This window comes from Apiospora hydei, assembly GCF_038363865.1.
Source record: "Apiospora hydei strain CBS 114990 chromosome Unknown utg000002l_segment0_segment0, whole genome shotgun sequence".
NCBI lineage: Eukaryota > Fungi > Ascomycota > Sordariomycetes > Amphisphaeriales > Apiosporaceae > Apiospora > Apiospora hydei.
Genome location: NW_027117361.1, coordinates 1261894 through 1287330, shown reverse-complemented (window position 1 = coordinate 1287330; position 25437 = coordinate 1261894). Strand labels below are relative to the sequence as shown.

Sequence of the window (25437 nt, the reverse complement as noted above, 5' to 3'; positions counted from 1 at the left end):
TCAGCCAATGTGTGCTGAGGAGTAAGGACTAGCTTCAGCCGTTGGCTGTACTAGCGCAGACTAACGACGTCCGATGAACTGATCTGAAGGATGCATACTGCGGTTCCACATTACTGCCGGAATTCGGCAGCCAAGGGAACACGGCTCCTCCGGCATAGTCGGTCTGCACCCCTATCGTGTGCCGGATCCCCGGAGAAAGAGGTTTCGAGGAGCTGCTGGATCAATTACTTGCAACACCGATGCTCCCCGACGCCATTGCTACTGTTTTGTCGCAGCACACCTAAGCTCCTGCTATTACATCCATTTATATCCTGTTCCACGTCATAGATAGCGTGATATTCTCATCATTAACATTATTCCCCACCTCGAGCCCTTAATGTCACATAAGGAGATTGGTTACTATCGTTAGATCTTTGAATCCTCTCGTCTCTCAAATCCTCAGTGGACTTCGAATCTTGTAAGCCCCAGACGAGTCCGGTCCCACCCTTGATATCTCGATACTCGGGGCACTGAAGTCCAAGGTGTGGACAAAGTGGATAGGGGTTGGCCTGGGATTGACCTTTGAGCCGTTCAAGCTGATCGGCCTGGGCTGCTTCAAACGAGCCAGGATCTCAGCGTGCAGCAAAGAAGCCGAGAAACGCTTAGATTTCCACTCTTGCAGGACTTCGATCAGAGCGTTCGTGAAAGAATATGGCCCTGGATCTGGCGCAGCACTATCCCAGGCCGAGGCGGATATCGTCTCTATCAGATTGCGGCCGCCAGGGAAGCCGGCGCTTGCCTCTCCCGATGAAGAGTCGACTAGGATGAGCACGTCGTTTAATATGCCCTCGAAGAGCGTCACAATTGAGAAGCTAGAGGGTTTGACATTGGGGGCCCGCAGAGGCTATTTACTAGTTCCTATTTGGCTGTAAGCAATTGTTTGAAATTCGTTAGAATATAAACTCTTTTGATCACCAATGGGGGAAATGGCAGTGTACCATTTACACTTTTGGGTACGGTCTGAATTGGAACGTCTAGTGAAAATGAAATAACAAAGTCAACGGCAATGTCAAGGACGCGTACAGCAGCATACAGATGGAGAGCGCGAGGCCATGACAAGAAGTGCGGAAAATGGAATTGGAACTGGAATTCTTGCGGTACGCCTCGCAGGCAATGGTGCGAAAATGAACATGCTGCGCCACCGAGGCAGCCGTGAACGCCTTGCACTTGTGCACGCCCGGCATGCAGCTCACCGTTGTGCAACTTGGGAATTGGAAAAAGGGGGCGCGGAACATGGGATTGATTGCGCCTTGCAGTCCAGTCCTTAATCGAATTGCTGCAACGGCTGTCTACAGGTGACTTCGGCGTTACCATTTGACGCATCCGATTGGTGGAAACTGCAGTGGTCAGGCTAACCCGGCTATTGGGTCCGCATCGTACGGGCCTGGGGCGCGGAGTAGATCTGCCGAGCACTGAATGGGTAAAGTAACATTACATACCCACACGCATCTCGACATCCGTCATGCAGCGGGAGGACACGCGGATAATTCCTCCGCTTCATGGTAAGAGGTATATAAAGTGAGCAAGCTGCAGGTGGTGTCTGCATTTGGTGAGCCCGTAACCACACCCCACTTTGGATATCGAATTCACGCCTAACAACATGCTATCCCTAAGGTCCCTCGTACTCGCGATGAGCGCTTCGGCGTGCGCGGAAAGCTACCGGTTCCTCGGCCGCGTCAACCCCGCCACGCGGGAGTTGACCTGGCCGGCGACGGGCATCGCCGTCTCCTTCACGGGGACGTCGGCCAGCATCCCCATCACCTCGCAACGGGGCGACAACTCCATCGAGATGGTCGTCGACAGCGGCGAGCCGGTCGCCATTAGCCGCGTGTCCGGGTCCAGCATCGACACCCCCAAGCTGAGCCAGGGCAAGCACACCGTCGAGATCCGGAAGAAGTCCGAGGCCAACTTCGGCAGTCTCTTCTTGGGCGAGCCGACCACGGACGGCACCCTGTCTCCCCTCCCGGCCGCCCCCGCGCGGCGCATCGAGCTGATCGGCGACTCCATCACCGTCGGCTACGGGCTCGAGGGCGTGTTTCCCTGCACCAACACCGCGGACAAGGAGGGCGCCACCAAGACGTACGGGGCCCTGACCGCCCGGAACCTCTCGGCCGACTACTCCCTCGTGGCCTGGTCCGGCAAGGGCCTGACCCGCAACTACGTCTCGCCCACGCCCGACACCTCGCCCCTGATGCCCGAGCTCTGGACGCGGTACGGCGCCAACGACGCGACCGACAGCTACGACTTCCAGACCCCCCGTGGACATCGTTGTCATCAACCTGGGCACCAACGACTTCTCCTACCAGGACGGCGTGCGGCCGCAGCTCGACGCCGCCGCCTACTCGGCCGCCATGGTCCGGTTCGCGACGGCCGTCCACGCCAAGTACCCCCGGGCCGCCATGTTCATCACCAGCTCGCCCTCGATCGGGGACGACTCGGCGGAGAAGGCCAAGACGAAGCAGAACAAGGCCCTGCAGGACGCGATCGCCAAGCTCGGCTTCGAGGCGCACTTTGTCAACTTTGTGGCGCAGGACACGTCCAACAACAACATTGGGTGCGATTACCACCCCTCGGCTAAGACGCACCAGCAGATGGCTGTGGTTCTGACCGACGCTATCAAGAAGGTACTGGGGGAATAAAAGATAAAACGATAGGCTGACTGTTGTTAAATATGCCAGTTGAAAATTAGATGCGATGTTCACTGAAAATCGTCTATCTTGAAATGTGTACTCCCAATGCTGGTGAATATAAGAGGTGAGGTTTATCAAGAGGAAAGACTGCGTTGGTCCTGTTACCCTCGCTTGTATGTGTTGCCATGACCTAGCTGCAGCTCGAAATATGCGCAAAGCAGGCATAGCATGGGCGTTGAACCCGTTCTGTTTGTTATACCCCTTTCCAGTGGAATAGGGGATCTGTGGATTACTTCCCAGTCCGTCTTCCCGCGAACGAACAAGAGCTTGCCGCTCTTCGTCAGATGATCTCGAAGACCTCGAGATCGCCGCCCGTCGTGTCCTCCGAATGCATGAGACCAAAGCAGTAGCACTCGCCAACCAGCATAAACCTCCCGTCCTTCGGCCGGAGAACCACGGGTATGCAAAGCCCCGTCAAAACGCACACGATGTCGCCCGGCTGCACCCCATGCGTCGCCAACCCCATGTACCCGTCCTCGGTCCAGAAGAGATCGTTCGATTTCATTACATCCCCACGTAACAGCATCGTTCCCCCATGTATGAATTCCTCAACTCGACATTTCCTTTCATCTCGATCAAATCGCTTGAAGCCTCCCAGAACTCCTCTTCGCTGGGAAGTGGGAAATCGCAGGCTCTTTGGTCTTCGGAACTTCTCTTGTGGTAAGTGGATAGCATAGTACTGAATAGGAAAAACTGGTCAATTAGTTGGGCCGCATGCAGTTCGTCGCGGGTCAGATTGACTTTTTTTGTTCTTTTGCTTTTCGACTCATCCCAGCACAGGCCAGCAGCAGAAGCAAGTGACTCAAAACCGAACAAACTCAACACATATCGACTCAAAAAGCAGCAGGTATTATACCCGTCGCGGGTCAGATTGTGCGGCGATGCGTATCGACTGGTGTCGAGAACCACGGTGCGGAAAAGCATCTCCAGGACTGATAAACCACTTGGGAGCTGGTTTATCTGTGAGAGATTCGACAGGAATCTCATAACACCAGTGTAAAATCTCTGCAGTGTTTCGAAAAGAGCTTCTTTAGCCAGCTTAGTTTCAACCAGATGGATTCGGGCGGTGGCGCGCCAGCCTTGGACACTCAGCCTGCGACCTGAGTCGGACGTGGACACCATGGAAGTGTTCTGGCCTGCCGCAGAGCAGAGTTCTCGAAGGTTCTTTATGAGCGAAAATTGCTCGGCGCGTTTGGTATTGGCTAGATCAGGTATCCAGGTACGTAGGTCCGGCGTTTCGCGGCCAACCAGCCCACAGCTCAAGAAGCACACTTCGAGGCTGTTTGTGCGCGCAATCTCGTCCGTGGCGAAGCGGGTGTATACTTCTGCCGCCGTCATATCGTAGTCTGGCTCGATGGCATTTTGAGAGTCCACCAGACCCAATAGGCCATAAACTCGATCTCGTGGATCTGTCGCTTCGGAGCCGCCCGTTAGGTCCACGATATCCGCGAGCGACATCGAGAGTCCCGAGGTAACCTTTGTCCCGTATAACAACGAAAGCTTTTCAACAGCTGGTAAGATCCATGATTGGTAAGAAAATGCTCTTAGCCAGATTCCGGGCCCCTCTTCCGACTGGGCCGGGCTGGAGAGTTCCGGCCCTATTAGCATTTTCAACACCTTCGGTATGGCCAGGAAAGTCGACAAATCAAAGGAAGCATCCCCCAGTAGCACCGCGCTTTCTTGGCTAACATTATCTCCTGGATTATCCACACACGGCCCCAGTACTGGCAGTGCAAGAGCGGATACAGCTCCATCCATCTTTCGTCATCAAACGGTGTTATTGCTGCCTGGAACGCGTCAAGATTCAGCGCAACAACCCGGAATAACGAATCAGCCCTGCACAGGGAGGTGGGTTGCTGGTGGTAGTCGGGAGATTCAACTTCCGGGCTTTCCTGCGCAGAGATGGCGGCCCCGACCCAATCTTCAAGGAAGTTGACCGCTCTCTCATGATCAACCAGGTCCATTCCGCGACCTGTCAACCAAACGAGAACCTCATCTGCGTAGGCGAATATATTACCCATCAACGGTATCTGCTGACTCTTCTCGTCATGATTGGTTTGGTCGATGCAGAGGGCATCTATCCACAGATGCCTGATCGTGGTATCCCGCCGGAACTGCATCAGCGCCTGGTACAAGTTACTTGTAACCTTTATAAGTTTCACATTCAACATAATAAATTTGGCTCCTTCGAGGGCATTCCACTGATAGGATAAGGCTTTGTAAGGCGGCCTACCATCCCCTTCGAGTTGAAACGTCTCCATCCGGCACACAATGACGGTAGGATGTGCATGGTCGATTGGTTCAATTGTAACGAGGCGGATCTGGCGACTGGCATCCCCGAGCGGCTGATGGATGAAGAGATCGGGTGCTGACATGATGTCGAGGACGCGTTGAAGCCTAAAATGAGAAAATACAACGCGGACGTCTTGAGAAGAGGCCATCAATTCTTTCTTGTTGATTTATTATGCCACAGGCGACCGTAAATGTTCCCCGAGCCAAGGCACTCCCCCTCACACCTCATACTACGTTACATGCCTACTTAAGTACTTACAAATACGACATGGGGGCCGAAAGATACGTACTGATACGATTTCACTCATCAGTCCAAAGTAGATTCAGGTGGTCTTTGCGTTGGGTGCCTAACGTACCCTATCCTCCGCCCTAGATTCGTCGATCATTCTCTCAAGTCCGCCAACCTATCAAGCTGTCAAGCTGTCAAGAGAGAACATGAAAATGCAGGAGACGGCAAAGCCACGGACAAATGTACAAGAAGTATTACTTATTATTTCTTATCAATACAGGGATATAAAGCTATAGATAACCAACGCTAGCATTTACTCATTTTCGTACGTGGAGGTTGTCCCGCCTCGGTAATAGGAGCCCCATCCATCCATCCGTCCATCCATCCAGCAGCCTTCTTAGATCGGGGGATTTTGCTTTTTTATTCTTTCTTCATGACGCCTCATCACCGTCTCGTCCCCAGACTATCCTTCAAATCCGACACCTTGCCCTGCAACATCGGCAGCGTCGAGCTCTTCCAGATCGCGACGCCGCTGCGCTTGCACTGGATCATGGTCATGATGAGGAACGAAAAGGCCAGGACCTCGAGCCCGATGGGCAGGATCATCCACGGCCACCGCACCGCCACGTACGTCTCCTCGTACCACGTGACGCCCAGGACCTTGTTCGCGGCCGCGGCCTCCTGGTCCTTGGCCGGGTCGACGTCCAGGTTCGACCGCATCACTTTCGTCATGGCCGCCGCCACCGCCGCCATCGTCTCGTTCTCGCCCCCCGGCTTCGGCACGCCCCCGCCCCGCCCGTCGTCGCCGAGGTCGTACAGGGCGCGCACCGTGTCGCTGCTGCCGCGCTCCTCGCCGGTGCTGCCGGTCACGTTGCCGGTCCAGAAATTCTGCGGGCATCGAGCGGCGTTAGTAAGGTTGCTCGGGCGAAGGGATATATAGAGAGCGTGTGTGTGTGTGTGTGTGTGTGTGGCGAGTATCAAATGACTTACCCAGAAGTGGTAGTTCAGCGCGCCCGCGGCGATACCGGTCATCGTGAAGTTGGTCGGCGTCTTTCGGTTGCCCGACGGGGGATGGTGATGGTGATGTTCTCCATCATCGCGGGATTGTGGTCCAATGTATGGGATTTCACGAGCGTCTCGTTGAAGACGCCGTTCTTCACCTCGGCGGTGTACTCGTTCACGCAGCTAAATTACAGAGGATTTGCGTCAGTTTGATTTTCCCACCTGGAAGGAGAGAGAGCGGAACAAAGGTTCCTAGTGGATGGGGATGGGTGTGGGCAAACATACTAGTACAAAAATGCACTCGTTGGCGATGATGCCGTAGAGGTCTTGCGAAGACATGTCGTGCATTCCGCGCATGGTGCTGACGGTCGTGATGGTGGGCTGCGTGCCGTTGAAGTTGATGGCCGTCGCGTCGCTCGTCGAGTTCATGTACAGCTGCCCGCGGTAGATGGAGTCGAACGACAGGCCGTTGGGCAGCTTGTAGACGCACATGTCTTGGAAGCAGTTGGTCTTTTCCATGAGCGCCGTCGTGTTGGCGCACTTGGAGCAGATGGCGAGCGAGTGGTACGTCCCCGGCCAGGTGCAGTTGCCCGTGGCGCAGTGCGGCTTCATGGAGAAGTCCTTGGACGGGTGGGGGCTCGTGTTGTAGATGCCGTTGTTGATGGCGGATTTCATGTCGAGCGTGGGCGAGCGCAGCGCCATCATGGCGCCCGGGGCGTAGTTGCTGTACTCCCGCGCGATGGGGATGGTGGCGTTGAGGTCCGGCGACGCGACCATCTGGGTCGGGTAGGTGACGACCTGCTGGACGAAGGGGTCCATGCACAGGGCCGCGATCATGACGAAGGCGCCCAGCTTGGCCAGGTGCACCTGCTTGTTGTAGAGGAGCAGCTTGAGGCTGCCCCAGGAGCCGCGGCTGGCCTCGTCGAACTTCTGGATGTCCTCGAGCGAGCCCTTGGACCGGAACCAGATCCATTTCAGCTGGCTGATGCCCTCGGCCACGGGGATGACGAGGGCGGCTTTCGCGATGGTCGACATGAAGGCGATGAAGGAGTTGAGGGTGATCTTCATCGGCCACGTGTGGAGCGGGCGTTGGTCCATCAGGCCCAGGGTGACCAAGATGGCGGCCAGGGCGATGGTGCTGACGCAGCAGGCTATGATCTCGAACATCCACCAGCCGCTCTCCTCGGCCGACTTGGCGGGCCGCGGCGGCAGGGCGTCCGTCTCTTCGGGTTCCCGGTCGCGGCCTGCGCTACCGTCGCCCTTCATATCGCCCAGCTCGACATAGTTGTGGCCCATTCCTTTCGCTTGCGGGGTGCCGTAAGGGCTGAAGGGCGCCGCGGGGCTGTCCATGGGCGAGCGACCGTTGGGCTGCGTATTTCGTCAGTTCAGTACGATTCAGGTTCAGGTTCAGGTTCTGGTTTGTGCCGACGACGCGCCGAATTTCGACAGACAGCAAAGCACCAACGTCGCTTTAGCAAGGATGGATGGGGTTACTCACGTCTGAGGGAGGGACGTTAACATGCATCGTGAACTCCTCTCTAACTCGCTTCGTGTTCGCAAACACGGGGACACAGCGGGCGGATGGTGGGGAGATGGAAGCTGTAATGCAAGTACAATGAGGCTCGCCCAGCCTGAGCAGCCTGAGGTCGGCCGAGTTTTTAGCCAGGCCAGTGGACAGTGGACCGTGGGGCGGGCGGCCTCGAAATTGCGATCATCGAACCCCGGTGATACTGTACAGTATTAGGTCATCCTGCTCATTTATGAATGGCAGAGTCCAATGTGTGGATTCCACCTGGTGAACCACGTTGTCGCGAGAACGGAGCCCCCAATCACGATGCACTTCTCGCTGCTGCTCATTCGAGCAATGGGCGGTGAAGGCCATCTGGTGATGCAGAGACACGTCGATTTCTCGACTGAGGACTTGCTGAGGGAGGGTCCGGCCGCGCAAGCCAGAACGGAGACAGACTGAAGGAACCAAAGTGTCGAAAAACAAAGCGACTGGCGAGTGCTCGCCCAAAGCGCGAAAAGGTCCGGCACTCGAGCAACCGAGAAAGCTTTGTCGCCTCCGTCGCGTGTCATTGGCAAGGGAGGTTCCGTTCTTCTGGAAGGGGTTCGTGTCCACTTTCTTCGGCACTAGTGTAGCAAGCCGCTGAGGACTCCACGACGCTATCCCCAAATACGACTTCACCCCACATCTTGGCCCGTCATTAGCAGCAGCGATAGGGCCGGCCGGGGTCCGGCAATCCTCGACCGCGAGACCGGCGCTCACGCGTTGGTCGGCAATTCCGAAGCGCGCCTCGCCTTAGTCATCAGCCAACGACGACAACCGGTCGAAGCCTTCGGGACATTTCAGATCTCATCTCAAGAAAGGATCGAGTTTTGGTAATGGCCAAGAGACGAAGCATGATGCAGGGAATCTCTGCTGGGAAATAACATAGAAAGGGACAGTCGGGCGTTCATACAGGTCGACACGTCAACACAAGACTCGGCTGTCGAGATCTCTAACCAATGAGAACCCCTTCGAGGCACGATGTCGATATCATTGGATGGCCGAGCTGCTCCAAGGTTCAACTCCTTCTTGGGATTGATGTAGCCCCAACTCCGTATCACGCACTATGCCAAACTACTGGACATACGGCCTTATGTTATTCCTGCCCAACAGTTAGGCTGCAGGAGAACATTGGAGCCGTGAACGCCCATCACCAAGCTATTTTTAGAATAGTGCAGTCTTCCTGGTCGGCGCACCACGTTACAGATCGGCGGTGTTCCCCATCATGGGCTGCAGCACATCTCGATCATGCCACAGCAGTGTGGTGGAACAACCCGTCGTTGTACGATCGTTGCCTCCCTGCCCCGGATGCGAAACTGTCCACTGCCACGGCTTCATGACAAGCACGATGACAGGCATCGGCGCACCTCGGTGGCGCGCAGAAACAAAATGAAAGGACATGTCGACAAGATCCAGTTCCCATTCGATCGCGGATCGGGGATGATCAAATTATGAGACCAAGAAGCTCAGGGCGCTCTTTGCCGCGGGCGAAGAGGGCCCGTCCTAGTGTTTTGCGAGCTGAGGATAAGTAATTGCCGTCTTTGATGACGGACTTCAGCTTGACTGGACAGATGCAAAGGAACTGGTCTACATTATTGAAGAAGATACAGGTATACCGAACGGCCACATTGCGAGACAAATTGAATTAGCTAAAAACACGGTCACCCTGGGCAACATCAAGATCGCTCGTCACGAACAGCTGAAGGCGAAAAAGATGGAAAGACTCCTTTCGGCGCCCATCCCGAGAATGCATGTTTAAACACTTTTGCGTTAGTTAAGGCACTTCATTTATAATTATTTACACATAATAGAGCTTCCTACGTGCTGGCACATTGTTTAAACGCCGAGGAAGTAGCCCCTATATTTCGCGAGAAAAGCAGAAAACATAATCCGAAGTCCTGTGAAGTCCTTATAAGACTTCCATACCCAACCAACCCCTATCTATATGCCCGCGAATCTCATTGCATCCCCCTTTCTCCCCGTCGTCTAGTTCTGCCCAATAACCAGGAGATCCCAGTTGTTCGGGGCGACGTACGGGCCCCGGGGACCGTTGGCGGGCTGGTTGACGCCGGGCTCGTTGGCGCCGCAGGCGCCGTCGCAGTGCACGAGCTTGTTGATGGGCAGGCGGAAGTCGAACTCCTTCTGGCCGCGGACGCAGACCTTGCCGTCGCCCGTGTTCTGCTGGACGGCGCCGGCGCCGGCGCACTTGTTGCAGACGCGCTGGGCCTGGCCCCAGACGTGCAGGACCCGGTCGGCGTACCAGACCTGGTGGCACAGGTCCCGGGCCTCCCCGGACTCGTTGGTCCACGAGCACGTCACCGCCGACGAGTCGGCCCGGCACACGTTGGTCAGGTCGTGCGTCGTCTCCGCGTAGTTCTTGCTGTAGCCCCCGCCCAGCGACAGGTCGCCGCTTGGGAGGCGGCTGCCCTCGCCGCCCAGCTTGATGCTGAGCGTGCCCGCCGCGTCGATCGTCTTCCAGTCCCAGCCCTTCGAGCTCGTCGTCCCCGTCACGCTGCAGCTCTGCACCAGGCTCTGCACCTGCACGCTGCACGAGCTCTTGGCCGCGGCCGGGCAGTTGACGGCCGACCCCGTCGGCAGCCAGGAGAAGTACTCGACCGCCGCCTCGACGAGGTAGTACTCGGTCCAGCAGTGGTCGGCGCCATGGCCCGTGGTGCAGGCGTCGTCCTTCCAGCCCGGGTTCTTGGGGATCTTGACGCCCTCGTTCACCTTCCACTGGGGCTTCGGCACGTCCTTGTTGCTGGGGTCGTCCGCGGACCCGCAGCCGGGAATCTTGCCGGCGAATTCTTTGATCGTGGCGCGTTTGGCGAGGTCCAGGAGCTCATCTGAGGAGTACTCGTGGTCCTCGATGCGGAAAGTGGTGGAATTGGTATCGTCGTCTTGGTACATGATCTCGGCACGTTTGACGTTCTCGGGTTTACGCCCGTACTGTCCCCAGGGGTCTATGACGCCCTGCCATTGATCAGGCTTGGGCTCTGGAGCAGGTAAGGCAGCTGCCAGAGAGGCAACTGCGAGAAGCGATAGAGTGATGTAGTGCATAGTTTGTTTGAGTTTGAGGGAGTCTGAAGAAATCTTTCGAGTAGGCAAAGATAGCAGACGGAGTGGGACGGACCCTTTAATGTAATTGGCAGGGGACAAGAATAGATATGCAGGAAATGTAGGATGGTGGATTATTGCTGGAGTCTGGGAAAAGACCGTCCTTAAATATCATGATTTCATCTGTTTTCCTTCTTTTCCTGCTTCCCTAAACGCCCTCATCCGAATAGCTGAGTCTTTATTATTAGCAGTTGCGGCTGACATGCTGGGCAGCCACACCGGACCCCAGACGATGTCAGCAAATGCCGACCATTATCCCCTAGGCGGCTTGCTTAACCAATAAACGATTCAAAATTGCCGCCAAGGCTTGGTATTTGGCGGTGCATGCCGCCATCGTATGCGCCTAAGGAGGCGCAAGCAATGCCTATAATTAAATAGCATACGGTAGTTGCGGACAAGTATATAATTACTTTTCTTTTTCTTTTTACACCTTCATTTAATTCGATACTATAGCCGCGCGGTTACTAGATGCGGAAGGAGACCAAACCTGGGATAGAACCCGATTCGCATCTGTACACGCTTCTCTAGTTCCGCCCTGGGAGTATTATTGGCCGCGTAAGCAAGTCCTCATAGAGCTCGAAGAAGCGGTCATTATCGACCGAAAAGACAACAGAAGCGGCCGTCGAAAGTCCGGTGCCCGGGTACGGATCCTCCTCCCACACCAGCCCCTTCCCGTAGCTCTCGTCCTCTGCCTCGCAGCTGACGTCAACATGCAACTCGCGCACGTCACGGCGCAGGCTCGGGTCCACCAGGCACGCAAGCGCCACGGCGTCGTACGCGTAAGGCCAGCGCTTCGAGTCGCGGAACAACGTCGTGAACGGCGTCGCGGGCTCGTGCGCCCCGATGCGGTCGTAGGTCGCGTTGGCGATGGGGACCGTGTTGGTCAGGTCGAGCGGGTAGAGCGTCTTGCTCGGCACGGGCGCGCGCAACACCACGCGCGCCGACTCCGGGTCGAGCCACCAGTTGATCTCGCCCGCGCCGTTGTAGGAGTTGCCGGGGGCGTACAGCTGGCCGCCCATGTGGACGATGCCGCGTATAAGCGGCGCGATGCTCGGGTCTTGGCGCAGGGCGAGCGCGAGATTGGTTAGAGGCGCGATAGCGAGGATGGTCACTTGGTGGGGGTTGGCGTGTACCGTGTCGATGATGAACTGGGCGGCGCTCTGGTTGCGCGGCGTCGTGTGCGTGGCGAAGCCGTCGGGCGGGGCCACGAGGTTTTCTTGGCCGGGCGCCGGAGGTGGTGTCCCGTACGCGCCCACGTACAAGGTCCCGTTCCCGAACTGCTTCTTCTCCTGCTGGTACGCCGCGTAGGTATGGAGGAAGGGCTCGTTGGCGCCGACGTAGATGCCGACGTCCTGCTCGATGCCGAGCCGCTCCACGGCCTTCAGGCCGTCCGAGACGCCCTGCGCCAACCACTGGTTGCCGGTCACCATGGTCAGGCCGAGAATCTCCACCACCTTGCTCTTGTGCAGCTGGGCCGCCATGGCCAGGACTTGGCCGTCATCGCCGATGGTGTTGAAATCAGTATCAATGATGATCTTTGTGGTCCTCCATCTGTCGGTGTTGCGGGGGCGGCTGATACTGCGGCGGCAAAGACGCAGAAGCCTGCGACAGCCCAATTGATAGCTCTCGTCATTCTGGAAGACTTGCCGTGGCCTCCCACGCAAGACATGGGGGAAGCGGCCTTTTTATACTTTTGATTAGCCCTATATTAGCTTGGTTATCATCATTACGGTATCTCCCGCGACAGCCCATAGAAATTCCTAGCCAAAGAGAGTTCACCTTCACTGGTGTATATTTTAATATATTTCCTCTTTTCTATGTAGTATTTACCCCGCTCCCCTGCGTCGCCCACTATCATTGTGGTCTTATACATGTATGATTGTGGATGGCAACGGCCACGCGATACCGGATTAGGAAAGGGGCTTATACCCGAGAGCTGCGGCATCCCCTTTTTGGCTACTACATCATTAGGTAATCAAAATTTTGATGACCACCGGTCATTTCTCCGAGCCTATGTTCTTCATGGACAGCAATAATTTTATTGAGAAAGTAGTATCCTAAGCTCATTGGCGTAATCAGCATGCCTCCCATTATCAACGAACGATGTTAAAGTCAAACATGGCTTCCTCTGACCAGGGGTGATGACAACGTCAAGTTGACTAGCCATTGCAGACAAGCGGAACATCTACAAATGAATGGCTCGAAGAGCTGAGGGAAAGGGTGTCTTGAAATGCATCAAAATAGTATATCAGAACAACCCTAACCCTAACCCTTACCCGGACTCTTACCCTAGTCTTTCATGTATCCCTCAACCCCACGTATTTCAGCCAACGCATATCTGTCTCGAAGAGCTGGATGAGAACTCATCCTGTGACACTCAACATCTCATAGATCACAAAGAGGACGACACATGGACCTGGACCTGGACTTGGGGGTTGCAACATCGTTAGGGCCCACCTTATCCTGCCCACAAAGCTGTGTTGCATTCCCTATTAAAAGCGACCTTGTGAAGCTGGTTGAGATGTGCTGAACAGCCACTCTGGACACTGCTGCTTCAGCGATACCCATATTCGTGATGCTGGTCTATTTACATGATATTGTGCCTAAGTTTGCACGTCTACAATATCCTCAGACGTGTCCCTAATCCACGACGAGGGCAAACATGGTCTCCACGTCATGAGAGCGGGCAAAAGGCTGGGATGCGAGAGTTATGGCCATCTTGGGCGTCTTCTAACCTCCGGCCGAGCTGAAGCTTGGACTCATTCCGAAAATCTTGGAGAGAATTCCGCAATCAGAATTCACAGCAGTATCGATGCGAAAGCCCTCGTCCCGTCTGTAGGTCAGCTCGGCCATTGACTTCTTGGGGATTTCCGGTGTCCAGGCTAGCGCTGTGCGGCATCCTTGAAAAAGGGTAGGTAAAGTTCAAGGGCCCCTTGGTACCACCGAGTCGCACCCAAAGCTTCACACCAGGAGGAGGGAGGCTGTGTTCTTGGTCACATGTACCTTGTACTGAAACTCTAATTCTCCAGGACTATATAAGGGAGCTTTCCCCCAGCTCTGGCCTTTTTCTTTATTTCTTCCATTGTATTCATCAGTTCTATGTGATCTGCGTGTATCACAAGTCCCAAGTCTCATATCGTCGCCTCTAGCGTCCGCCTCACCCACCCACATCGTCCACATCGTCCACATCGTCCACATCGTCCACATCGTCCACATCGTCCACATCGTCCACATCGTCCACATCGTCCACATCGTCCACATGTTTCATGCGTCCGATGTGTCCCAGATGTTCAATGTGACCCAGGTGGTCGATGTCTTGGCCATATGCTCGACCTGTCCCTGGTGGTCGACGCGTCCCATGTGTTCGATGTGTCCCATCATGGCTCGGTGATCTTCGTTGGTTGGTGATCCTCATTCTGTGATCAATGCCCGGTGATTAATGCCCGGTGATCTCGGCTTGATTTTCGATGCTTAATGATCGTGGCCCTGTGATGGTGACTCGGCGATGGTGACTGGGTGATTGTAGCTCGTTAATCGTAGTGGGCCAAGATCCGCTACCACCTCCTCGTGGTTTGGCCTGGGTGTCCGTGTATAAGTATACACGGACGAGCTAGGAGTAGCGGGACCTGATGCAAGTGCTGAAGGTTGTCTCTAGTGGGACGTATCATGAAATTTAGTGAAACTTGCCACAACGCGGTGATCCTTTGCTAGTGTTTTCTGCTTCTACCCTTTCTCCTTTTGCCCCCTTCCTCGTCTCACTCCCGTGGTTTGCCTCTTCCACTGACTGCTTAAGTTTGTCCGAGGATGATTTATTTGCTCTAAAACGTGGCTGGGATGTTTCAGTGCTTTTGAGTTGTAGTTATACTTGGGCGCTTATGCTGTGTCCCCTACATACCCTAAAAATGGCGTACTTATCCTTTACATCGCTGCTTTCGATGCGTTTCATGACTTGCAACTCAGTCGTGCTCTTGCCAATCTCAAAAGTAGACAATGTATTCCATTGATATATGTTTATAGCAACCAGCAATGTCATGAATCAACATGCTTTTTTTGTCGCCACCTCGTTTTCCTCTCGAGCGGTACAACATGTGCCCCTTTCACTAGTGGACTTACCATGTCTATCTATTCTGTCCCCTGTCTTCGTTCCACCTTGCACATAACATTCCTAGTCCGATGAAACCAACCCCCGCAAACCTCCCAGTCCTCGACCAGCAGCTCGAAGTCGAACTCCGTCAGTATGGTCGGCAGCAGCTTGTACATCTCGATCTCGCTGATGTGTCGCCCGATGCAGACCCGGGGCCCTTGCCCGAGCTGGAGCATGGCCCGGTCCATCTTCGTGACTTTGCTGGGGTCGCCGTCCAACCCCGCTCTGGGATCTATTCCTCCGCGTCTTACCGAATGCCCGTTCGTCACGCTGTAGCGTATTGGGCGCGTGATCCTACCCTCCGCGAGCGCTGTGTCGAACTCCCGTCACAGCTTCGCCAATACGTCGGGGCGTTTATGTAAATGATAGAAGATGTTCGACAGCTCCGTCGCCGTGGCATCACTTCCACCCCATATCACAACCCAGAGACCTCGGTCGCCACGTCAATGACGGTCCAAGTCCTTTACTAACTTAATTATCCTGTAATCTCGTAACGTGCGGTCTCGAGCGAATAAAGGGATTTTATATGCGTTGCGATATCCTACCATGACGTACCCGAAGTAAGTATGCATAACAAGTCCATACGGGCACCACACGACTAACTATACCACAGATTGACCACGACGGACCCTTCCACTCGAGCTAGACACACCGACGCAATAGGCCTGGCCGAGCCAGAAGTTTGTCACACAGTCCCTACTTACAGCCGGATTCCAGTTATAAAACTGGTCGAGAGATATCCCGTTGTCACTCGCCAGGGAGCTGCAGGTGTCCCCACTCTGGACCACGTCCCACTTGTTGCAGTTGGCTGGCTGGCCTGTATGAGTCGGTGCCGGAGGCGTCGGCTGACTTGTCGTCGTCGTCGTTGTTGTGACGGACGAGCTAGACGACACGCCGACGCAGTATGCTTGGCCGAGCCAGAAGTTGGTGACACAGTCCTTGGAGACGGCAGGGTTCCAGGCGTAGAACTGGTCGACCGAGATGCCGTTATCTGCAGCCAGCGAACCACAGCTGTCGCCACTTTGGACGACGTCCCACTTGTTACAGTTAGCCGGCTGGCCACTGTGTGTAGGAGCGGGCGGGGTCGGCTTCGTTGTCGTCGCGCTGCTGGTGGCTGTGGCGGAAGAAGATGAGGTGCTAATCCCCTGGCCTTCCCTGTGGATACAGTATGCCTGTCCGAGCCAAAAAGTTGGTCGTGCAGTCTTTGGAGACAGCCGGGTTCCACGCGTAGAAGTCGTCGAGGGATATGCCCGCGTTATCTGCGACAGACTGGCACGAGTCGCTGCTGGAGACAACGTGCCAGCCATCACAGTCTGCGGGCTGGCCCGAGTGGGTGGGCGCGGGCGGCTGGGGCTTGCCATCGCCGGCGTCGGTGCCAGTAGGTGTGGGCGCCTCGGTGCCAGTGGGCGTCGGCTGCAGGGCCCACGCGCCACAGTACCGCTTGCCTACTTCAAAGGCACACGCCGGGTCTGTGACGTTGGTGCTGAGCGAATTCCAGGCGGCGAAGCTGTCAAAGTCGACGTTGTAGAGAGTTGCTGCGAGCTCGCAGTTACTCTTCCAGAAGCCGAGCTGTTCAGCGGAGAACTGATACTCGTCGGCCTTGAAGTTGTACACGCAGTCGTCCCGAGCGCCAGACGCGAGGGGGCAGATGGAGAGGGCCTCGGGTAGGGTGTCATGGTGGCATTGGGGAGCATCGTGAATGGGACGCCGGTGAAGGTGGCACTGGGGTCTATGGTGAAGGAGACATGTCCAGGCCGACCGGGATAGTTGTTGATATCTCCGACGGCCTGTACACAGTAGCTTTCGGCCGCGTAGAGGTTTGTGCAGTTTGCGTTGATGCCGGTGTTCAAGAACAAGAAGTCTGGGAGCGAAATGGCAAACTTGAGGGTGACCAGGTTACAATAATCGCCAGGTTCGACCTCGTACCAGCGGCCGCACGGCTTATCTGATCCCTCAGCAGTATTTGTGGGAATGGGGGCAGCAGTGGTAGGCGTCGAGGGAGGGATGTCTGTTGTCGCCGCCGGGGGCAGCTTGGGTCCAGGAGGTTCAATGCAGAGGGTGGTGCCGTTCATCATGTCGATGTTTGAGCAGACGGGGTTGATCACGGGGTTCCAAGCCAGCAGCTGCATCTCGCTGATGCCGGCAGACGCGGCTATTGCTGAACAAGTCGTGTTCTTTGCAACAGTGACAGTTTTGCAGGTATTAGTGATGCACAGACTTCCTGACGTGGGAAATTCAGCGCAGTAAGCACCGAGGTTGTTGTCAGCGAGCATCCAAGCAGTGCCGACGCTCTGGGCTTTAGAAATGCCGTAGCAGTCATCGCCGCCCTGGATCTGGTAGATGGTACCGCTGCAGGCTGCCTCGGTAGGCTGTGGCTGGCTGGTAAAGTAGTCGATCGTAGATGTGGTGGCGGGCTTGCCAGTGATGCCACAGCTAGACGTCATACTCTGGTAGAGAGACTCACTAGCCACGACGGGGCCGTCAAAGTAGGGCGAACCAGATCGCATGCGCAACCTGGCTGCGAGACATGGGTCGCAGTCCCCGGGCTTTGTGGCGCCCTCGGGGAGTTCATTGATATAGTTGAAGATGGAAACTGGCAGATTGAGAAAAAGCATTAGCGCAACGCACTTTCAGATCTTATTATCACGACAATGGAAGAAAACTCACCTCCAGGGTCACTAAAGAAAGAAGCCAAGGCCGCAACAGGGCCACAGAAGACATTGTTCTCCTTGAGGCACGTGAAGCTGTATATGTACTGACGAGTGGCCGGGATTACGATAGGTGATGCGAGAAGGTCAAATTCAGCAGGAATAACAACGTCCTTGCCACAAGCAGACCGAACCGAGCTCTCCCACGACGCGAGTGCTGCGGCGCAGCCAGCTGTACAAGCGCGGTTTAGAGAAGCAGGAGGGTAGAAGAAGTCTGGGCGAAGATTTGGTACGAGGAAGTCGCAGGCCACATCGGCCATAAGGGCCGCGGAGCACACAGAAGGGAGATGTTCGGGAATACTGTCCTCGTAGAGCATTTTGATGGCGAGCACCGGGCTGAAGCTCAGAAGGGCCCCAAGCCCGGCGACACAACGCCGCAGGGCCACCATTGTGATGGACGGTCTTGCCTTTCTCACCGAGAACCAGTGATTGAACAGTGGATGGGGCTAATACATCCAGAGGGGAGAGGAAAGGAGTGTCTACGCAGACACAAGGAGCAAGAGGCGGCTCCACAGAGATAATTAAACCAAAGGGTGTCAAACGGACCGGAAGGTCAGAATTGCTATCCAAGTCAATGGGGGAAAAGCTTGGAGAGAAGGGGCATCGGACACCACTTGTCGTTCGCGGTGTCGAGACATAACCGCCTGATCAAATGCATATCTAAGAGTACATTAGTATGTCAAGGATGGCACATCGGGCCCTGAGGGCATAGGCTAAATCTGGACCTGCCTAAAGGGGCATCCACCTCAGACAGCCGGGGCCTAATCATGCGACTTTCAAAAGACCCTTTCTGCATGATACTTGGCTCAGAGAGGCTGCGGGCAATCTCGTATAGGCGCCTCGCACACTCGTCGTACGAGCTAAGACATCAACAGGAGAAGACATTCGATGTCTGCACGGAACTTGGTCCAGAACTTGTTCACCGTCAGTAAGCTTATGTACGCCTTAACGGGTCTCGACAGCGCAGGGCTTGCTAGGAGCTCATCCCACTACCCAATTCTTCTATCACACCTCACCGGTGCGGGGATCCGTTGAAAATAATGATTTCATGTCGCACTGCGATGCGAATGAGTTTACATCCGTACTGAAGGGTGGAAATGGCTAGGATAAGCAAGCCGAGCTGAGCCACGAGGTTGTAATTTTTTCTTTTATCACTCCTCATCGGTGCGGGGATCCGTTGAAAATATCGGTTTCATGTCGCATTGCGTTGCAGGTCAGCTTACATGCATACACAAAGACCTCCTATTCATAAACTTTAGATTGGAAATGGCCAGGATAAGCAAGCCGAGTTGAGTCACGAGGTTTCATTTCTTCCACATGATCATCTTCGGCGACATGTCGTCCAAAAGGGGTACCATCCCAACATAAGACACAATGTAACATAGCCGAGCCCGAGGCTGGCCTGGCCCGGCCCATTGGAGTATGCTCTCCTGCTGCTTTCTCCTTTTACTTCCTTTAAGACTAACAGGGGCAGCAAGCTTTGCTTGCTGCCTTTGCACTTGCACTTGCACTTGCACTTTTCTCATGCCTTCACCCCCTTTCTATTCGTTATTGTTTGTAGGGTAGAGCTCCCAACGCTCCCCTTCAGGCTAAATGAGACTGTGGTCTCAGCTCTCATGGAGCTGCGTACTTCTACATACACTCATTACTCCCTCTCTCTCAGCCGTTATCACGGCAAGACCCGGCAGTACCGATGTGTTGCCCGAGCTCCCAAACGCGTGCCGCGCCGTTGTGTCGTGGGTAACCCATAACAGTCAAAACATATTGACCATTGTCAACTCTTCACCTTGAACAAGTCCATGGCTGACCTGTAACAGACCGTTCGATTATTCCGCCAAGGCCCGTCGTGATCATGGGCTGCCAGTCTGCAGTGCTGACAGCCACCTTCACGCGCGTCATGGCGACGAAATCGTCCCTGCTTCACCTGAAGCCGGCATGTCCTTGATCGGACAGACCGAATTCTCTTCCTTGTTTGGTAGACAGGTTGTTGGTGGCGACGACTATACGTGTGGTCCTGACCGGCCCTGCCAGAACAAGGCTTGCTGTCCCAAGAAGACGGGCCAGTGCAACTATGGCGAAGAGTGAGTTTTCTCTTATACATCCAGACTTTTCGTTTTTCTTGATGCTGATGAAGCTTTCTTTGCCTCTTTTAGGGCCTGCGGCACTTCGGGAACTTCTCCCAATGAAGTTTGCTGGTCCAACTGCGATGCTAAAGCAGAGTGCGGTAAAAACGCCAAGGTTCCGGACCAGAAGTGTCTCCTCAACGTCTGTTGTGGCAAATGGGGTTTCTGTGGAATGACAGAGGACTTCTGCGACAAGGAAGACCACGGAGCTACTGGTGGATGCCAGTCCAACTGCAACCAGCCAGGCCCCAAGAACAAGGCTTCTGACCAGCTTAACCGTGTCATTGGATACTATGAGGCTTGGCGGCACAACTCGACGTGTCAGGATATGGGCCTGGACGATATTCCCGTCAATTCTCTGACTCATCTGTACTTCTCCTTCGCCTTCATCACCCCGAATGAATACAACATCATTGGCATGGACGGTCTGCCAGATAAGCTGTTCACAGACTTCACCAGTCTCAAGAAGAAAAGCCCCGGCCTCAAGACCATCATTGCTATTGGTGGATGGACGCATAACGACCCAGGTCCCCTGCAGAAGGTCTTCAGCAACATGGTTAGCTCAAAGGAGACTCCGGGCACGGTTCATCCAGAACCTGATGTCTTTTCTTCGGCAACATGCATTTGATGGTGTGGATTTTGACTGGGTACGTGGATTGGATCAATGTAGCCATTGGCGCTTGCTTACAACCTTTCCCCTTGAAACAGGAATATCCCGGAGCTGATGACCGTGGCGGTGTACCTGAGGACGGTGAGAACTTCACTCGCTTCCTGAAGGAACTCGAAGACGAGAACAAGAAACAGCCCAAGAAGTACATTGTGTCTTTCACGGCCCCCACCAGCTTTTGGTACCTTCGCCACTTTGACCTCAAGGCTGTTGACCATGTCGACTTTGTCAACGTCATGTCGTACGAGTATGTCTTGCTCCCTGCCGGCATCTATGTGTTCGAGCTATGCTGATTCTTGAATAGTCTTCACGGAGTTTGGGATCGCGAGAACCCAATCGGATCTCACATCTACGGCCACACCAACCTGACAGAGATGAGCCTGGCGTTTGACCTCTTCTGGAGAAACGACGTACCAGCCAATAAGCTCAATATGGGTCTCGGCTTCTATGGGCGAGCTTTCCAGCTGGCCGACCCGTCATGCAACAAGCCTGGCTGTCTGTTCAAGGGAGGCGCTACCAAAGGTGCCTGCAGTGGCGAATCGGGCATCCTCAGTTACCGCGAGATCAAGGAGGTTATCGACACCAAGAAGCTCAAGCCTGTGCATGATAAGAGCGCTGGCGTAAAATACATCACTTGGAACAGTGACCAGTGGGTATCATTCGACGACAAGGACACATTCAAGCAGAAGAAGAACCTGGCCAGCAAGCTTGGTCTAGGAGGGTACCTGATCTGGGCCATCGACCAGGATGACGCCCAACTGTCGGCGCTGTCGGCGGTACTAGACCCCAAGCCCCTAGGCGACTTCAAGACGAGTGACAAGCCGGACGAGAACTGGACGGGCACGAACGAAATGTGCTACATTACAGGATGTGACGCCCACTGCAAGGCAGGCGAGATCAAGATCACAGACCAGAAGTGCGGCAAGAACAAGAAGAGCGAGCTCTGCTGTCCGCTGTCCGGAGCCCCCGACCCCAAGGAGTGCCACTGGCGGGGTGGTGACACGAAGTTCTGCAACGGCCACTGTGAGGACGATGAGGTCATGACGCACATGAGCAAGTATGGCGGCGGCAAGGACTGTTGGGACGGCCAGCTCGCGCACTGCTGCAAGAGCGCGCTGGGCGAGAAGAACATCTGCAAGTGGCGCGGCGTTGGTGAGAAGTGTCACAGTGACGAGCTCCCACTGACTTTCTCGGGTACCGTGCTCGAGATCCTCGAAGACGTCGCCAAGGTCATCCTTCGGGTCGTCGGACGCGCCGTGCCCCTCGTCTCGCTGACCGGCGAGGTGCTCCTCCAGGTTCTGGACTCGCTCGACCTCGACACCAAGAAGCTGTACTGCTGCCCCAAGGATGAGGTCAAGAAGTGGAAGAACTGCGCCTGGTACGGCAAGCCCGGCAATTGCTTCGATGGTCACTGCCCGGACATGAAGACAGTTCAGATCACCGACTCGTACTTTGGCGGAAGCGAGACCTGTGGTATCCACGCCGACCGCGTCCGTACCTTCTGCTGCGAGTCGGACGGCGAGCCCCTTTTCCTCCCGGTGCCGCTGAAAAACCTCTTTGAGCACCCACCCGAGGGCGGTGTTGACACCGACTTCACCCTCGAGACGGACAAGACATCTGCTGGCGGTGACACGGACCCCAATGAGGCCGCTTTCCAGTTCGTGGTCCTCGTCTCCCTGAGGAGCTGCAGGTCTCCCTCGACAAGCGCGACGGCTCCCACTGGGACGTCTTTAACTGCAATGATGCCGTCACGGAAGGCGAACACAAGGTCCGTATGGTCTGCACTGACTTTACTGCCGACAGCAACTGCGGCAAGATTGGTCTTGGTCACGGTGTCCCTGGCACTATCTTGCAGATGCCCAAGGGTTGTGGCCCAGGCAAGTACGCCGTTGCCAAGAGCATGGTGCCCTCCCCCTGAGGATGACCACGCCAAACTCTTGCCTCGCCATCTTTCCAACCTCGCGCACCTCAAGCCGGTTGTCTACGATCTCACCTTCGACTACGAGTTTGAGCGCGTCCCGCGCGACCTCGGCAGTACCCAGATGCGTATCGACTTCAGCAACCAAGACGACTACTGGGACACGGTGGTCGCCGGGTCTGTCAGCAAGAAGAGAGATCTTAGTCTGGACAACAACGATAGAAGCAACGCCGGCTTAGCAAGACGGTCGTTGGCCGACGTTGGTGGCAACCATGTGCGATGGCTCGAGGAAGAGTTCAGAGACGACTACCACTTAAGCAAGATCGACAAGCGCGCCCTGCACGAGCGGTGGTTCGGCAAGAGTGTCCTCGAGTGGCTCGCCCAGCTCATCAAGCCTGAGATCAAGCGCGAGTTCATGCACCGCTACGATGACACCGTCACCGCTAAGCTCGTTGACGACTCGTGGGATTGCACAAGGGGTGATGTCAGATACGACGGCCACGTGCTCGCCCAGGCCTTGCTCAACGTCAGGGTCGAGTCTAGTTTCGGATTTACTCTTATCGTCAACGATTTGTCCAAGACGCCCCTGAGTATGGACCAGAGCTATCTCACGTTCTACAATAAGGGTGAGGTTACGGGCGTCATTACCCTCGAAGCCGTCGCAAGGGTGTCGTATGAGAAGAAGAGTGTGATTCTCAACATTCCATTCCCCCGGGGCTTCATTCAAGATTCCGGGAATCGCCACTATTGGACCCCAGCTCACCGTGGAAGGCAGCATCGACGCGGCCCTCGCCATGGCCGGCACGGTGGAGACCAAACTCGAAATCGCCAAGTGGGAAGTCCGCCAGGTTCTGCCAGCTGAGAACGGGTACAATCCCGAGCTGATCAACGACAGCAAAGCCGATCTCAAGCGGACCGGCGACTTCGATGGCATCAAGAAGCCCGAGTTCTACGCTGGTGTTGCCGTCCAGGGAGACGTAACAGCCAAGCTCTCGGCCGCGGCCGAGTTTGGCCTCCGGTTCGTGGACCGGTGGAAGGTTCCACCGGCTACGGCTGCTGTCGTGGGCGAAGCCAGCATCATGACCAAGCTGAAGGGGGGTGGCTCGACGAGCGGAACCTGCCCTTTTACATTTGGTATGGATGTCGGTGCCCGTCTGTTTGCCAGAGTGTCCGGTTTTGGGTGGACCAGTGGCGATTACAACTTGACACCCGACTGGAACAAGAACATCATCGAGGAGGGCACGTGTCCTAATCTTGGTCCGATCCCACTCAAGCGAGACCTTCGACTCATTGAAGATGGGAACTACTCTGTAGTGTCGGCCGCGTACGGTGGTCACATTTTGCCCTCTATGTATGAGAACCCAGACTTTATCAGCGAAAACCCAAACCAACGTCGCTCAATTCTGGCCAAGAGGAGCGGTGTTTACGGTCCTGTGATCAGCATCCCTGTGGGGAAATTCTTCTGTCCTCCCCTGGCCGACGGCAATGGCGGAGACGGAGCCGCTGATTGCAAGTCTGTCGATCCGCCTTGGGGCGTTCCCGATCTCAGCGAGAATGACAGGCGGGGCCTAGACACGTCCGACCTTGAGGGAAGGTATTTCCACGGCAATCTTGATTCTCATCAACGGCACGCCCAGGATTCTGACCATCCCCATAACGATAGTCACCATCATTATTCTAACGAGAAATACGAGCTTCTCCCTGAGCTTCTGAAGAGAAAGATCGAGCCGAGAGCAGACAAAAAGATCTCGATCTGCGGGTCGTCACAGAACTTCAAATACCCCTCCAGCGGTGAAATCCCAAACGCCAATGTCTACGGCTACGAGGACCCCGACAACTGCAACAGCTTTGCCTGGGGCAATCCACTGGCCGGACGCGTTACGGGCACCAAGTATGATACGGAGCACCTCCTGGAGGCCCAGATGATCAACGAATTCTTCAACTATCTCAACGGGGAGCTGGGCCAAACCCTCCCCGATCCACAGGCCCCAGCCCAAAACATTCGGTTCTGCGATTATGTTCAGAAGCTGTTCGCCGTACAGGTCGTGGCCAGTATAGACTCGGCCCAGGGGGGAAATGCCCAGGCGTCTCCCATCGAGCACATTGCTGCACAGTTCCCCACCTATACATGGCACGCAGAAGAGTACATCGCCCTGCAGGGCAATATCAACGGAAGAATCAAAGGCAAGGCCTGGGGCGATCTCACCAAGCGGGTTGCTAACACGGACAAATGGATAGAAGACAGAGACAACCAGCAAGGCTCGATCTACGACGCTCGCGGGGCGAGAGGGGGTTTTACAAGATCATGCGCCTCTGCCTGGGCTCGCGCATGTACCACAACGACTTGGAGCCGCTCGAAATCCTGCGGAAGCAAAAGAGGCGGATCGGGGACATCCTCGACCTACTCGACACGACAGTCCTGCCTGCGAACCCTCCGGCGGGCCACGCCGCATGGCAGCCTATGCAGCTGCGATCCAAGTGGGACGACTTTATGAAGTACCGGTTCCTCCTGATGCAGAGGAGGACGATGAAGGTTATCGACGATTTCTTCGGGACCATGAGGGACTTCTGGGTCACGGATGCCCAGAGGCAGGCCCACGCGAACAATGCGGACGTCATACAGCTGATTGACGACATTGAGGCGATGGATGTGTTTATGCGAAACATGGGTCCGTGGCAATTCCCATGGTGAGGCAGTGTGCGAGTGCTCGTTGAGGCCTTGGTAGTTGGTAATCTGGGTTGAAGCAGAACTCGGAGCTTTTGGTAAACATTATGCGTAGAGGCTCGTATGTATACTTGGATATCTCGGCGTGTGTAGTTTCGACATCCCACCAAAACGGAGTCAGCGTTGATTGAAAGGACCACGTTGATGGAAGCCTTGAAGATGCATGGGAAGATTCGTGACACCCGAGATGCACGGGACGAATTCCATTCGCTTGTAAGCGAGAATGACTGGTCCATA

At 55.4% G+C, this 25437-nt stretch overlaps 10 protein-coding genes across 10 annotated transcripts; 2 read left to right on the top strand and 8 right to left on the bottom strand.

The window, feature by feature from the left end:
* Window positions 1-430: 430 nt before the first annotated feature.
* Window positions 431-1223, bottom strand: PG997_000393 (uncharacterized protein; the record flags this gene model as incomplete). The annotated part of the gene is made up of 2 exons (XM_066804708.1): window positions 431-851; window positions 1063-1223. The coding sequence occupies 2 exons, from the start codon at window positions 1221-1223 to the stop codon at window positions 431-433; spliced, it is 582 nt and encodes a 193-aa protein (XP_066674481.1).
* A 416-nt stretch (window positions 1224-1639) lies between these two features.
* On the top strand, window positions 1640-2678 carry PG997_000392 (uncharacterized protein; the record flags this gene model as incomplete). The annotated part of the gene is made up of 2 exons (XM_066804707.1): window positions 1640-2250; window positions 2291-2678. 2 exons carry the CDS (start codon window positions 1640-1642, stop codon window positions 2676-2678), a joined length of 999 nt encoding a protein of 332 aa, XP_066674480.1.
* A 331-nt stretch (window positions 2679-3009) lies between these two features.
* PG997_000391 (uncharacterized protein) lies at window positions 3010-3234 on the bottom strand (the record flags this gene model as incomplete). Its single annotated transcript, XM_066804706.1, has 1 exon — window positions 3010-3234. One exon carries the CDS (start codon window positions 3232-3234, stop codon window positions 3010-3012), a length of 225 nt encoding a protein of 74 aa, XP_066674479.1.
* A 70-nt stretch (window positions 3235-3304) lies between these two features.
* Window positions 3305-5104, bottom strand: PG997_000390 (uncharacterized protein; the record flags this gene model as incomplete). Its single annotated transcript, XM_066804705.1, has 3 exons — window positions 3305-3378; window positions 3722-4327; window positions 4444-5104. The coding sequence occupies 3 exons, from the start codon at window positions 5102-5104 to the stop codon at window positions 3305-3307; spliced, it is 1341 nt and encodes a 446-aa protein (XP_066674478.1).
* A 590-nt stretch (window positions 5105-5694) lies between these two features.
* PG997_000389 (uncharacterized protein) lies at window positions 5695-7777 on the bottom strand (the record flags this gene model as incomplete). Its single annotated transcript, XM_066804704.1, has 4 exons — window positions 5695-6138; window positions 6241-6435; window positions 6538-7620; window positions 7751-7777. 4 exons carry the CDS (start codon window positions 7775-7777, stop codon window positions 5695-5697), a joined length of 1749 nt encoding a protein of 582 aa, XP_066674477.1.
* A 2010-nt stretch (window positions 7778-9787) lies between these two features.
* On the bottom strand, window positions 9788-10858 carry PG997_000388 (uncharacterized protein; the record flags this gene model as incomplete). The annotated part of the gene is made up of 1 exon (XM_066804703.1): window positions 9788-10858. The coding sequence occupies one exon, from the start codon at window positions 10856-10858 to the stop codon at window positions 9788-9790; it is 1071 nt and encodes a 356-aa protein (XP_066674476.1).
* Window positions 10859-11439: 581 nt separating this feature from the next.
* On the bottom strand, window positions 11440-12396 carry PG997_000387 (uncharacterized protein; the record flags this gene model as incomplete). The annotated part of the gene is made up of 1 exon (XM_066804702.1): window positions 11440-12396. One exon carries the CDS (start codon window positions 12394-12396, stop codon window positions 11440-11442), a length of 957 nt encoding a protein of 318 aa, XP_066674475.1.
* A 2641-nt stretch (window positions 12397-15037) lies between these two features.
* On the bottom strand, window positions 15038-15247 carry PG997_000386 (cytochrome P450; the record flags this gene model as incomplete). The annotated part of the gene is made up of 1 exon (XM_066804701.1): window positions 15038-15247. One exon carries the CDS (start codon window positions 15245-15247, stop codon window positions 15038-15040), a length of 210 nt encoding a protein of 69 aa, XP_066674474.1.
* A 414-nt stretch (window positions 15248-15661) lies between these two features.
* On the bottom strand, window positions 15662-18156 carry PG997_000385 (uncharacterized protein; the record flags this gene model as incomplete). Its single annotated transcript, XM_066804700.1, has 5 exons — window positions 15662-15724; window positions 15764-16214; window positions 16336-16781; window positions 16853-17652; window positions 17727-18156. 5 exons carry the CDS (start codon window positions 18154-18156, stop codon window positions 15662-15664), a joined length of 2190 nt encoding a protein of 729 aa, XP_066674473.1.
* Window positions 18157-19432: 1276 nt separating this feature from the next.
* Window positions 19433-25167, top strand: PG997_000384 (Glycosyl hydrolases family 18 protein; the record flags this gene model as incomplete). The annotated part of the gene is given in 8 exon segments (XM_066804699.1): window positions 19433-19503; window positions 19585-19848; window positions 19921-20473; window positions 20484-20537; window positions 20599-20804; window positions 20862-23163; window positions 23204-24688; window positions 24721-25167. Coding segments are annotated over 8 exon segments (5382 nt in total), but the record flags the coding sequence as incomplete, so codon positions are not given.
* Between the last annotated feature and the right edge of the window lie 270 nt (window positions 25168-25437).